At 45.1% G+C, this 14,403-nt stretch overlaps 1 protein-coding gene across 18 annotated transcripts in view; it reads left to right on the top strand.

Moving 5' to 3' along the window:
• Positions 1-8,354: 8,354 nt before the first annotated feature.
• Positions 8,355-14,403, top strand: part of CLASP2 (cytoplasmic linker associated protein 2) — a 220,451-nt gene continuing 214,402 nt past the window's right edge. For 7 of the 18 annotated variants that reach the window (XM_019537946.1, XM_019537802.1, XM_019537818.1 and 4 more), the window contains exon 1: positions 8,358-8,655. In XM_019537946.1, coding sequence (XP_019393491.1) covers positions 8,461-8,655 — 195 coding nt within the window. In that variant the 5' untranslated portion in view covers positions 8,358-8,460. Of the gene's footprint in view, positions 8,656-14,403 lie in introns of all 18 variants that reach the window. The other 11 variants (XM_019537785.1, XM_019537770.1, XM_019537792.1 and 8 more) reach the window with 5 other exon arrangements.

The following is a 14,403-nucleotide window of genomic DNA, read 5'->3' as shown; positions in this document are numbered from 1 at the left end:
AACCAGAAGTCTCTGCCTGTCGCAGCTTTCACATGACCCCGGCTGCATCATTGGACAGTGGGAGCATGGGGCCCATTCTAGTACCCAAGGGCCAGGAGCGGGGGGTGTGTGTGTGTGTGTGTGTGTGTGTGTGTGTGTGTGTGTGTGTGTGTGTGTGTGTGTGTGTCCCTGCAGTGAGGGAGGGGAAGGGGGAGAAAGACTGTGTGTGTGTGGCTGTGTGCAATGAGGAAGACAGAGAGAGAGAGAAAGAGTGTGTTCATAGGGCAAGTCCCACGTAGACCCCCCATCATACATATGCACCCACACCTCCCCTCACACTGCCATACATGCAGATCCCCATACCTGCACCCCCTCACACACCCCAGCTACCCTCCCACCCACATAGCCCCTCACTAACTCCATACCCACCCACATCCCACACCCACCCACATGCTCTCTCACTTTACACCCCCACACCTATACCCATTTCCCCCACCCCCCTACAATATACAAGAATAAGACTTCATTTTTAGCAATTGTGCAATCATCTGTGTACACTACACAAATGCGTGTAAATCAGGACAAAAATATTTTTTGAAATGAATGTGTAGATGTTTAAATTTTAGAATATAATTTGGTATTTTTCTGGTTCTGAGATGGCAAAACCCCTTGCTGAAAGGAGTACTTCTTGGGTAAGGGGAGGGACTTCTGGTGGCAAAGACTGGGAGTAAGGGTGTGGGACTTCCAGTTGAAGATGGAGCCCAGGGGGCAGGGCACCTGTGAAGGGGCAGGGCTACCAATGCAGCCCTCAACAACTTACCAAAATTCAGTAAGTGGCCCTCTGCCTGAAATAACCCACCCCTGAGATATATCCAACAAATCATGGAAGGAAGTCATTAAAGGTAGGTAACTGAAAAGAAAGACTGTGTCATTATGATTTTGTACATATCCAACATTTTTGTTACCAAGGGCTAAATTCATGGCTAGAATAACATGCTGAAAACAATAGAGTTACACCAGATATCAGTCTGTCCCGAAATGTCAATAAATGAGGCACAGAAGAAACAGAGCTTCATTTAAGCTTTTGATCACCTTAGAAGCAAGCCTTATTGTTCAAATATTTCAAATAATCTGTAATAAGCATTTCATTTAAATGATATTCAGACTGAAAGTCTCACATGACACGGGAGAGTTAGAAATCCTTGAATTTACCCTTGAAGATATTGCAAAAGAAATGGCAGACCAAACTAGCTTGGCTTATGCAAGGAAATACACTATCTTAAGAACTTTCCTTGGTAAATTGATTGCTTTTGAAATTATATTCAGGATGACATTAATAAATTCAATTTATGTCCTTTCTCATTTTAAAAGCAGATTAGCAGCTGACCTTTAAAGTATCACAACATAAAATTCAGTCTGAAGTCATGAACATTATCTTATTACAAGCAATAACGAAAAAAAAAGAGCAGGATATAAAAGCAGTAGTTAAATACCATGGCAGCCAGTCTGAAAAGTCCAACTGCAATCCAGGGGTAGCAGCACAAAATATTACTGGGCATGCTGAAAATGCTGGGACAATTAATCATATAGACTCATATCATGGTATCATTATTTATTCAGAATCCATACTAATTCTTGTGGCCCAATATGGCATATAGCATATTCCACCATGAAAAAAGGGTTGAGATTTCTGATGACTGAATAGATGACTGAATTCTGATGAGATTCTAATCTAAAAATCCCCTAAAAATGTTGTAAGAATGTTATTTTTGCTTACACAGAATTATCTAAAATATTAAGTAAGTAGTTGTTACATGTCATCAAGAGTAAGAGAACCTTGTATCCTTGCTGTCTCAGAATCTGAAGAGAAAAGCATAAATAGCTTCAGTATAAATTTAGTGACAATTACTGTAGCTGTTTAAGGAATATATGAGAAATATACAGTGTCCGTTTAAATCCTCTGGATCTTTCCAACAGTAAAGATGATCACAATTTCCTTTTCACATTCCTGAGACTTTTCAGGAATAGAACGTTTTTTTAAACAAATAGGATTGGACAGTTCCTTCATTAAGTGTATTAGAGGTTCTGCAAGCAGGGGGACTGGGCCAGATGATCTGTAAGGTCCCTTTCAGCCCCTAACACCTATGAAGCTATGAAACTGTGAAATAGTTGCCTGTTGGAGCAAACTGACTGAAATGTCACAGAAGACAGGATAGCAATGGATGTAACTGGGCTATTGGAAAGACTGCCTCATATTTGCAGAAAAGACTGAGTTGAGGTATATAGCTGGTTTGCACACTGTTTCAGATTTTGAGTCTGTTCCTGGTAAAATTGCTAGCTATTGCTATTTGTCTGAAATACAGTAACATCTCCTCACATTCTAACACACTACTGTTCTCACTCCTAGAATATTTTCCTCTGTTTCATGTCTTTTTCAGAACATGATGCTACATGCAATACTTGTATAGTACATGTGTATAGGAGGGGATATATATATGTATAATGCAGAGGTAGGTAACATTTTTTGGCCAGAGTGCTGAAAAAACCACAATGTTTACCTTGGAAAGTGCCAGAGTGCTGACACGCCAGAGCCCGGAGCAGCTGTTTGCAGCCTCCTGGCTGCAGCCAGCCTACGGAGCCTGGTCTGCTTCAAGCAGGGATTTCAACCTCCCAGCCACCTGCTGGAAGCAGCCTGGGCTCCATGGCTGGCAGCACCTGCTTAGAGCCTGGGCTGGCGGTGGTGTGCTGAGCAAAATGGCCTTGCGTGCCATGCCTGGCACGTGCGCCGGGGGTTGCTGACCCCTGGTATAGTGGGAAAAGGTTTGGTGTGCAATTGTGGCTGGAATATACCTCACAGAGTTAGTATGCATTATTCATGATTCTCAGCTCCCAATGTAATAATATTCCTTGTTAGTAACTCGTATTCAAAAGAAAGCCTAGTTGAAAAATGTTGACCTCTTATTTAGGTATGGGAACAAGTGCTTTGCAAAATAAACTACTCTGCACATGTACACAAAAGCAGCTGCTTTTATCACATAGGCTTATATATCAAGGCAGATTTTAGTTTCAAGACAGTGATCACCTAACTGAGAACAAGGAGCTTCCACAGGTCCTCAGCCTTCTCTTCAGAACCTAGCCAATACTCCTAGGCATCAAATCTTGGATCCCATGGGTGCAACTACACATGTACTTTATTGCAGTTGACTAATTAGCTCCGCAGTAAAATGTCACCATCTACAAGTGCAATACTATAAGGCCATAGTAAACTAACTCCACTGTAGGATAGTACTGCCCAACACCAGTATTATTCTACAACAGGGTTATTTAGTGCGCTGCAACACAGCAATGTCACCAAGGCTGGCTGGGGCACGAGGGTGCTACAGTGCAGAGTCTGCCTGCCGGCTAACCCTGCACTGTAGCATCCTCATGCCCCAGCCAGCCCATCTGCAGCATGTTGAGCCAGGGCAAAAGAGCTCCGGGTCAGCAGGCTGACCCCCGAGTCCCCCGCCAACCAGGGCTGCAAAGCCGTAACTCAATGTGCTGCAGTCCCAGGTGCACATGTAAATGCTGCACCGGGGAAACAATAAACTCCGATGTGAATTGTGCCAGTTTATTTAGGCAAATTAACAGTATATATAGATACACCCAGTGAGATAATTTCTGTCCCTATTACTTTGTTTCATCAGAGCTGTATAGTGAACTACTCCAGATCCAACATCAGTACGTGTCATGAGCAGCTAAGGGGTGGTGACACACACACAGAAGCTATATTTTCAAAATTAAGATGCCACATTAAAACCAGTGAACCAGTTGCTCTTGTTTTCAGGGAAGGGTCAATAGTATGATTTCAAAAGATACTGACACATTCTGATGAAGTAAAATCAACGAGTGGAAAAGTTAACTTGTTTTTCTAATCAAAGATCTAGCCCGAAAATACAAAAACATTTATTCCCACATAGATAACTGCTGCTACATGAAATATTGTAATTTAGCACAGATGTTATAGTGAGCCAAAGTGTTTCTTCTTGTGCTTTTTAATTGCCCTTACAATTACACACAAGAAAAACCTACATACGCTTTGGAACCACAGTTCTGTGCCCTTAAAACAGCTTTGTGATATCCTGTTATGTTTTTGGAGCAAGCATATTTCAAACTTGTGGAATGTTACACTTTAAACCTTTTTCCCTGTGTCCTCTCCTCCCCTAGGAAATGTTACTTTAGCATTGCAAGTGCTGTAAACTAAAGCAGCTGGGAAATACCAGTACATTTTTGTTTTGGACACCATTTATTTGGAAAGCGAATATATCAGATTATAGTGAAAGATGGGTTTCAAGTCACTCCGCTTTCTCCAAAAATGTATCTGATGGGCTGAAGCTTTCTACAATTGTTGGCAGTCGGTTCGGCACTGCATTTTTAGGGGCACTGTGCATTTGCTCAGCCCATCTTAATGAAATTGGAAAGAAAAATATTTCTTAAATTGAAAAACTTGGTAAAGCTCTTATTTAGCGTTCTAGGGAATAGCATTGAGATATGGTGGTAAAATAATGTTTTTTTCTTGTGTTTATTTTTCCCATTAAGAAGTACATATCAATGTCTTTTGTCCCTAAAAGCAATTACACAAACTTTACCAGAAGTTTTCATGAACTAGCAAATCTAAGCTTGCACAACCACACCACTGAGAGGACAGCAACTGTCCACCTCTGCCTTCTCATTTGCAGGTGAGGAAAATCTACCTAGAGATCTGAAGTTTAAACAACAGTAACAGAACTCCAAAAGGTTCCAATCACCATTTTTAGGGGAGGAGTGGGGGTGTTCCAAGGGCACAGCAAAAACAGGGACTACATTGTGTTAGCTGTTCTACAAAGGCAAACTACGAGGTAACTCCGCTCCAGGGCTACATCACATCTCAGGCCTCATCTTTGTTTTCTGGAGGCAGGCAGTGGCTGCTCCCACCGAAGCATGTGTGCATCCACACACTTCTAGCAATCTGTTCCCCATCCCAAATAGGGACAGGCTTTAGCCTTGGGTGACCTAGCACCCAGCTTGCCCGCCCCAGCAAGACTTTAGCTCAGAGGTTCTCAGCCTTTTCAGTTGAGAGGCAGCCCCCATTGGACATACGTGTTAGCTAATAAAAAACTAGGATTCCGGACTAGCTGAGAGATTGACCTGACACCTCGTTTGAGGAGTGACAGAAAGGCTTTATTTAGTAGAAGTATTCAAAATCAAATGATCCCAAATCAAAGCCAAGTCCAGTACCTGTTTGTCAGTGCTGCATTTAGGCACAAGCTAAGTAAGCTACAGCTTAGGGCCTCACATTATGAGGGGCATAAATGATTTGTGCCCCTGGAGGCTGGGGGGGCACGGTGACCACACCCAGATGGTGGCGGCAGTGTAGTGGTGGTGAGTGGGGACTGCCTGCAGGCAGCCACGGTGACAGCCTGAGTGGGGATGGCCCACAGGCGGCTGCGGCAGTATTAGTGGCAGGGGGGAGGCTGGCGCGCAGCAGGTGGCAAGCGGGGACTGCCACCATCCACGCTGTCAGCAGTGGCCAATCTCAGGGGGGGCAAGTGCCACTCCAGGAGTTGCCTATGATGAAGGGCCTCTAAATGCAACCCCCCCCCAAACCAAACCAAACCAAACCAAACCAAAACAAAACAAAACAGTAAACTCTCACAAATCTGGTACGCTCAGGACCAGGCACACGCTGGAAATTTGAAAATGCTGTGATTTTTAAATGGGCACTCAGCTGGTTGTGGAGCTGGGGAGGGGTGGGGGGTAGTGGCAGCCGGTCCAGAGCACCGTTTGCGCGCAGAACAACAGCGTGGGGTGTTTAATGGAGGCACCAGCAGCCATGCGCAAACTTCCCCTGCCACTTCTGGGCTGGCAGGGAAGAGTGGCATTTTTTTGGTAATGCTAAGGGGCCTTTTAAGATTGACATAGCTTAGGGCCCCAGCATGTCATAATCCAGCCTTGCTGCTCGTTATTGGTTATCAGAAAGTTCCAATTTGAATGAATTACCTCAGTGACTAAGTATGGAACGTATCAAGAAACTGATTAACAACCAGGAAAAAAACAGGGAGTGTCCTTGGAAAATCAAGGGAACTATTAGTCAAAACAGAACTAAATCAGGAGGAAACATTTATTACATACGGAGAATGACTCTTCCTGTACATAACATGAGTTAATTGCAAAAGAAATATTTACTAAACTAATTAATCTAGGATATACATTTCACACAGTTACATACCAGACAACTAGGAGCCTGCTTAAAATCATCATAAAGATAATAAGATAAACTGGAAGGGATATCTCATTATTTCTTCTCAGATGGCCTAGCCATGAACTCACATCCTGTTGCACTATGCAGTTAGCATCAGTATTTTGTGTTTTAATTTTTGTGAGTAGGCCCCAGTTTAGCATGAGTTTCAGAGTCAGCAATAAGAGGTTTTTAAGGTTTCCAACCTCAGAGGTTTTGAAGACTGGGGTAGACTGGAATAACGTAGTTGGGAATAATCCTGCTCTGAGCAATGGGTTGGACTACAATCAGCATTTCTCAACTTGTGGGTCACAACCCAAAAGTGGGTTGCAAGAAAGGGTTGTGAACAAACTTAAAAAAAATGAATCAACAAATTTAAAAAACGGTTTCTCTTTTAAAAGAAATGTGGGAAACTGCAGCTTCTCCCTTGCAGGCTGGCAAGTTCCAGCCTGTGAGGGGCTGCTTGGGGCCTATGCCCCATACCATGGGCCACTGGTGCCGCCTTAGTCAGGGGAGGCACATTCCCCTCCCCCCATGCAACCTATGTTGCTGACTGGGGGGGAGCTCCCTCCCCAAGGCCCATCATTGCAGCCGCTTCTGGCAACAGGCCTCCCTCCACTCCCTGGCTTGTGGCATTGCAGCAGGGTACCAACACTCCCGCCTGCCCATCACCTAAGTGTTGAGTGCAGCCAGTCAGGAGGTGGACCGGCGCTCTCAGGGGGTACGTGCTAGCCTGTGCATCCCCTATGCATTGCCACTGCCCCATACACACACCCTCTGCCCCTCCCACCCCCATGTTCCACACATTGATGGGGTTGGGGTCTGGGTGAGTGAGGGGCACTGCGTTGCAACTGACCATCCATGTTCACAAACAGGTCCTGGTGCAGAAAAGGTTGAGAACTCCTGGACTAGATGACCTCCTGAGGTACGTCCAAAACTGATTTTCTATGATTGTGCATTTTTGTCTGCTGTAGTTCAGCTCTCACACCTCCCTGATCAGTCACCTCATCTTCCCTGTATCTTTACCATTTTTAAAGGTAGGCCAACAACTCTAAAACGGTGGCCTGCGCTGCACTGGCAGTCCTTGCCTGGTTGATCTGGGTCTTTCTTGTTTTACATACTGCATCTGCATGTAAAATGTTTTTAAATCTAATTTTATGGACCTGAAACTGACTTTTCTTTTGGCAGTACTGTTTTTATATTATCAGAGTTCATTTGTATTTGGTTCTGTCAGTATTATACTAGTTTACACCCCCGGAGAATCACTTTCTTCGTTTTTACCGGCCCCTGGAGCAGGGGGGCCACCCGCTTGGATCTGCCTGGGCGTGGGCAGTGGCAAAACTCTAGCACCACCCCCCTCCCGACGCTCCCCTATGACGTACGAGGGCACAGCCCGCCCCGCCCCGCCCCGCCCCCAGCGCTCTAGGGGCGGAGTGAAGCGGTGCGGGGCCCGGCCGTGCGCGGGGCGTTTGAACGCAGAGCCAGCCGAGTGTGCCCACCGCCCTGCCTGAGAAACCAGCCGCTCCTTCCAGCCTCCCCGAACCCTAGTCCCACGCTATCCTACTCCACGCTTCTAACCCAACCTATTCCCGCAGCCCAGGTCCAACCGCCCTAGACAGGCATCACAGTAGGCACCATTCGTAGAGAAAGACCTCCCCTCTTGGAAAGCGGAGCAGCCGTAGCCGTCCGCCGCATGCGCACATCATTTGCAGCGTCGGTCAGGGCGGAACCTCCTAACCCTCGGCGCAGGCGCCACCAACATGGGGCTATCTTCAGGAATACACACACCAGCAGAAGGGGGAGGATGACTATGGCATCGTGTCTTGTCCCGCCCTCGCGCATGCGCAATGCTTGCACTGCCGGAAGGGGCGGGGGGAGTAGGTCGCGTAGGTCGCTCAGCGCAGCGGCGAGGGGGCGGGGCCAGACGAGGGGGCGGGGCGTGAGAGAGCTGGGCCGTGGTGAGAGGAGGAGGAAGGGGGGCGGGGCAGGAGCGGCAGCAGCAGGAACGCAACTTCCACGAGACGGAGGTAGCGTGAGGCCCGCCCCGGCCCTCCCCCACGCCCTGCTCGGCCGCGCACAAGGGGGGGGGGTCCCGCGTGCGCGTGAGGCGGCTGGCGCCCGGGGTCCAGCCCCCTTCCCCCCACAGACACGCGCTCCATTTTCTCGGGGCGGCCGGTGGGGCCGCGGGTTCGAGTCCAAGCCGGGGCCCGGGCCGGCGGCGGAGGATGGAGGCGGGCGGCATGGAGTACTTCAGTGAGCAGGTGCAGCAGAAGGACGTGGCCCGGCGGCTGCAGGTGGGCCAGGAGCTGCTAGATTACGTGAGCGAGCCGAGCCGCTCACCCGACTTGGAGCATGACCCACAGCGCCTTGACATAGTTGTCAACGAGCTGGCAGCCTGGCTCAATTCCAGCAATTTTAAGGTGAGAGTGGGTCCAAGGAGCTGCCTGGGGGGTGGGGCTGCCCCTTGCCCTCCCCACTAAAAAATAAGGGAGAGCATGAAACTGCAGACAAGGGGGCCAGGAGCTGCTGCTGCTGCCCTCTGAAGGAGCCAGGCTGCTTGTCCCCTTCAGAAACAGAGCCCAGCCCCACTTCTCATCACCTTGGGGCCCTGGGGGGACAGGAAGAAAATTGGGGCCACATCTAGGATCTTCTTATTTTGGTGCTGGCAGCTTTCAAAGGGGTTAGGAGATGCTCAGTGCCCAGGCAAGGTCAATGGGGACTGGGGGCACCCTGAGCACCTAACTGGTTTTCAGGGTTCTTTGGGTAAATCCAGTATCTTTTATTACACCAACTATTTTAGTTATTCAAATAAAAGCTATCAGACTTACCCAACAGCCTGCACCCTAGGTTTCAGAATTATCCTGTTTGGGCCTGTCTCTCTCAGCTGCTTTAGAAAGCCCAGCTGTATAGCTTCGGAGGAAAACAACAGAATCATTTACACAAAAACTGCATTTTTGTCAACACTCTCATTTTGATAAAGAGTCTGGTAGTTCTTGGGAAAAGGTACTGAAAAAATACCCAATCCAGCCCGGAGTCAGTTTTTTTACTAAGATGTATACGTTCTCCTCTGGGGTCAGGAATCCAAACACAGCCCTGAGATTGTGATGATATTTGTTAGCTTCCTCCTAGCTGTAGCCAAGTTGGCAAGGCACCTGACTAGGAAGGAGGCTCTGGCTGGGAGGATCCCCTGGGACTAAAGGAGACACTGTTTTCCTGTTTGTTCACGTTGGGCAGAGTTTTGCTGGGCAATGTCTGCTGGCTTCTTAGATTCCTTTGGGATCTGGTGGGTGCTGTCCAATGACAGTCTACCCACAGACATGACCCGGCCAGGGACAGGAAAACAGTCCACAAGCGTCCTCTCAGCCAGAGCCTTCTTCCTGGTCAGGTTCTCTGCTCAGTGTCCATCTTCAGCGTGCTCATTTTGAACCAGTAACCCTTACTCCCATCCGTGTTTTGCCTTTTAGTTGTCCCAAGCAATCACCGAAGTGTCCTTTGTGGCCCCCTTCGTCAAGGGGGATTGATAGCTCTACTTGGTGGGCTTTGGCCCGCGTTCCAGAATAGCATCTCAAAAGGCCTGTGTCACAGTGGCAGAGAGTAGGTGCTGAAAGGAAAAGTGAATGACCAGGGGGATATGACCACTAGGGTTTTCCCACTGTTCCTGTTTCACTTGCAGTTTCTCTCATTTAAAGTCTAGACGGTTCTGATTCAGAGCCTGTATCCCTAAATCTCTTGTTCAGTAGTGACTGATGCCCCTTTCCTCCAAGAATTTGTCCCATCTCTTTTTTGAATCTGGCTAAATTGTCAGTTTCCACAACAAGAGTTCCACACTTTTTAATTACACCCTGGTGAAAAAGAACCACCTCTTATTAGATTTAACCCCTCTTGCTGTCTACATCTCCTTTGTGTGCTTGGGCCTCTGTTGTTAGGTGCTTCCATTGTTTTGTTTTTTGATTCCTCTTCCCCCCCTTAAAGTGCTCTTTCATGGAGGGACACTATCCTCCCTGTCCTTAGAGGCTTTTATGAGAGCACAGCTGTCTGAAATGGATGGCTGCATTTTGAAACAAGCTGTCCCCTGCATGGTCTGGGGGAGAGGTTGCATTGGTTCTTATAGTGACCTGGGAATGACTTGGGGGTCGGAGGGGGGGTGTTGGTTCCAATTTTTTTGTGCTTTTTTTACCTGATTTACAGGGAAGGGCTAATGACTTTGGGTGATGGAGGGGTGATATTGGTTTGGTCTGTTCTCTTGCTTTTGGTTAGTCAGTAGATGGACAATGTAGCTGTGTTGTCAAGAGAAGTAGGTAGCTGTGTTAGCTTGAAGTCAGGCAGAAAGCAGGGTAGATATGCAGTTCTGTAGACTAACTAACTAACTAAAATATATGCCAGAGACAGAGAGCACAAGCTTTTATGAGTCCAAGTTCACTTCTATTATCAAGGACTAACTTGTTCAGTTCAGCAGTGGCTGTGCAAGATGGAACTGGTGTTACTTTGTACTCTAGTCATCTGGTGGCAGTGTTGTTACACAGTGCTGAACTCTGGTCTTAATTAACTATAGGAGGTTTTTTCCTCGGGAGCAGTCTCATGTGAAAATCATTGCTTTGCAATAATGGCTAACATTTGTAAGTCATTTTGAAGTACAACCTGGATTAATCCAGTTTTTGGGTAGGTGGAGCTCTAAAAGTTACAGTTCAACACCCCTGTCTAAGCAGTTGCAGTTGATGTACCATTTTTATGAAGCTAGCGTATATTCATGAAGCGTGTGGCTTGTATGCTTCATAGGCTCATAGATTTTTCAACGTGTAACTACTTTGGTGATTAAACACTGAAAAGAGTCAGCTTCAAATACACAGGTTTCCCTGTACCACTTATTTTTGGAAGAACAAGACTTACTAAAAGAGATGATAGTTTAGACATGGTTGTTTATTTAGTGAGGGTTTAACATAACTAGCTGTTCTTCTTCTTACATTCTTGAATTAAGGGCAGGCATTACATAGTGAAAGCTGGGTAGATCTGGAAAGTTTGAATGAGGAGTAGCTGGTCACACATTTGTATCAGAAGACAATTAAAAAGGTAATTTTTCATTAAATGACAAAACTGCCTCTGCAGTATATAAATAACACTCTGTTTTTTTTAAAAACTCACTTTTTTTCCTAAATCAGTATGTTCTGTTTGCTATTGTTGTTCTGATGATTACAGGTGCCCTGTCCTTTAAGACTGGCAAAAAGGCAGAGTATATATTGTAAGGCATATGATCTAATACTACATTAATAAAAGGGTCTCACAGTTATATACACTTCAGTAGTGTTCTGTGTAGCCTGATATGAATATTTGTTTTCCATTTCCTATGCATACATAATTTTCAGTGAAAGTTTTGTACACACAGAGAACTGATTTTTCCAAATCCAAGATGGCTTCAAAGTTAAGATGATACCCCCTTTGTTATTCTATACATGAACATTTATAAATGCGTTATAATTTTCCACGTATAGAATCCAGTTAGCGGAAGGTCATCTTAAATTTGTTCCCCCCTTGCTCCTGTGATGGGGAGAAGCAATGGTGGGGGGTAAAGGGACTGCTTTTTGGTCAAGGCCAGGTGGGGAGCATGGCCAGGGATAGTGTGGCAGTGGCAGCCCATGTATCTGCCTGCAATCTGCCCATGAATTTGGAGTCCCAGGGTCTCAGCAAGCCCTGTGAAATTTGGCCCTGGGTTCTACGATTTGAGTACATCCCTACCAGTTGTTTTTTTTTATCTGCTATAAGGCTTGAACCTGGGCACTTCTCAGAAATACAGGTTTTCATCTCTTGAGGTAAATGAGAAAACATCTTTAAATGAATGAGCATAATCTTATTCCCCTTCTCATCACTGGCTCCAGTTGTTGTTGTGGGAGCCAGTGATGAGAAGGGGAATAAGATTATGCTTACTAAACCTGTGATGTTATATGGTTATGTGCATTATGTTAGGCAGGATCTGAGAAATCTACTTGTCTGTTAGCTTCTGGTCAGTGGAAAGCTTAACTTTTGAGTGGACAGTGTGAAATGAAAATTTATAAAGAACTTGATATTTTGATTACTTAAACATTTCTAAATCTTATGATTATGAGCATAATCTAGTGGTGAACTAAGCCTAAACTTATTGATGGATTCACAAATCCATCGGTAATTCCAGCGTGGTGGGTGCTGCTTCTACAAAATAGGATTTCCAAGTGAGTGGTCATCTTTCTGGAAACTGTGATTTTGATTTTTTTTTAAAGGACCCTGTTGGTTTCATGCTGCTGCTGCTTGAGAAAACAGTTCCAGCACAGGCTCCGCAACGTTGTCTTTTGAGCTGGAAGTTCTTCTTTTGGAACCTCAATAGTGCAGGTTCTATAATGTACTTTATATTGATCCTGCCTTCGTGGCAGGGATTTCTCTGGACTCCATAGGTCATGGGAAATTATCTTTCTACTCTTTTGCCCAGGATCCTTGCACCACAAAGAAATGCTCTGGTATACTTTAGATGCCTGGAAAGCTCTCAGGTTTCAGACAGCATCTTTCTGCAAATGCAGTAACGTCTCATACGATAATCTTTTAAAGCAAACCACCTGATCACTACTTCACGTATTCTCCAAATTGTACAGACTGAACCCGTCCAACCATCATCACTCTATTTTCATAGAAATCTTTTACGACTAATAATCTTGCCACAGGCCATGTTATTCAGCTGGGTACAGCCAGGACATCTTTTTGACTCTAGGGTTTCATGTTTGTAATTGGCCTTGTCATTTTAGTTGGTCTGCAGTTCTGTGGTGATCCTGTTCATTCTGTATTACATTTTATTCTTAATGTACCAAGAATATCTTGACTGAACACACAAGGCAAGGCTTTTTATGATGTCTCAGCCTGTCTGCTTCTCCTTTAGACCTGAGGAAGAACACTTGATGCCCAAAAACGTGTCCAGGAGCTTTCCCAACTATACAGTTGGTACAATAATTGATATCACAGAAAAGCCTCACCTCTTGACATTTCCTGGATTGTCATGGCTACAACAACGCTCTAGCCCTACTTGACTGGACACAAACAGCAAAACATGTCAGCTGAAGAAACGATCAGTTTTATGCAGTTTTCAACATAAAACAGCACTGTTAATGAGTTGTAGTCATTGTTATATTTGGATTTTTTTGAGAAGGACTTGTAATCTTTTCTTAGGCACATATTCCCTGTAGAAAATAACCTGTCCTCTAGCAGGACCCTCTTTCTGCTATGTGAGCAGTTGGACCTAAATAGGGTCTTATTGTGTTAGGTCTGTTATTTGGGTGAGTGGTTTTCATAGTCATTTCTTTTTAGAAGCTCATATGTTCTACTAATTTTTTTTCCCTCTTTCATATTAGTAGCAAAAATAGCCTGAAAAATATGGATGAACTGTACTTGGCTTTTGACTTTGACCTTTTCTTAACCACAGCAACACTTCTCTCTTATTGGGTAGGGATGTTCAGTGTCACACATTTGCATTATTTCTAATATAGTAAATCTGGAGAAAAAATTGTCCTCTATATGTCTTGATGACAGTCATGTGAATTTTATAGCTTATGAATAGCTGATCTCAAAGAGCATGGAGCTAAGCAGCAAACCTTAGTAAATAAAATATTTACCCTGAAAACTTTTGAGCTAACTGAACAGTAGTTTTGAAATGGAATATAGTACCCTGTAGTTCTAGAATCAGACCAAAACAGTAGAGTTTGGTGAGGGAAAAACTGCTGTGTTGGATGGTGAGGAAATATAAGCTACCTTGCATATTTTGTTTTGCTTTCTTTTAGAAGATACAAGTGAGCCTGAGTTCATGATTTTCTGGAGGACAAGTTAAGGGTTTTGGAAGTTCTTATTTCAACACTGTACTACGTTGTGAGAGAATGAATATTGTTGGATTGCCTCATTTCAGGTCTTTACCCCAGTGGTACAGGGAGAAGGTTCAGTGATGAGGGAAATGGGGAGAGAAGAAACCAAAGAAATGGACCAGTGCTTTGTAGGCAATAGGGGACAGTGTCAGAGAGCAGTGAATCTAGGTAGAAGTGCTGAATCATTAGATACTTGATAAATCAATGGTAGAAGAATTTGTCTACAGAGGAACAGAACAGAAAGCAACAGGGGCATTAGTTCAAAACGCAAGCCTATGGTCCTTAATGTCCAGAGATGGT

Source organism: Crocodylus porosus, unplaced genomic scaffold (genome assembly GCF_001723895.1).
Source record: "Crocodylus porosus isolate Cpor-Errol unplaced genomic scaffold, CroPor_comp1, whole genome shotgun sequence".
Classification (NCBI taxonomy): domain Eukaryota; kingdom Metazoa; phylum Chordata; order Crocodylia; family Crocodylidae; genus Crocodylus; species Crocodylus porosus.
This window is presented reverse-complemented; position numbering and strand designations above follow the sequence as displayed.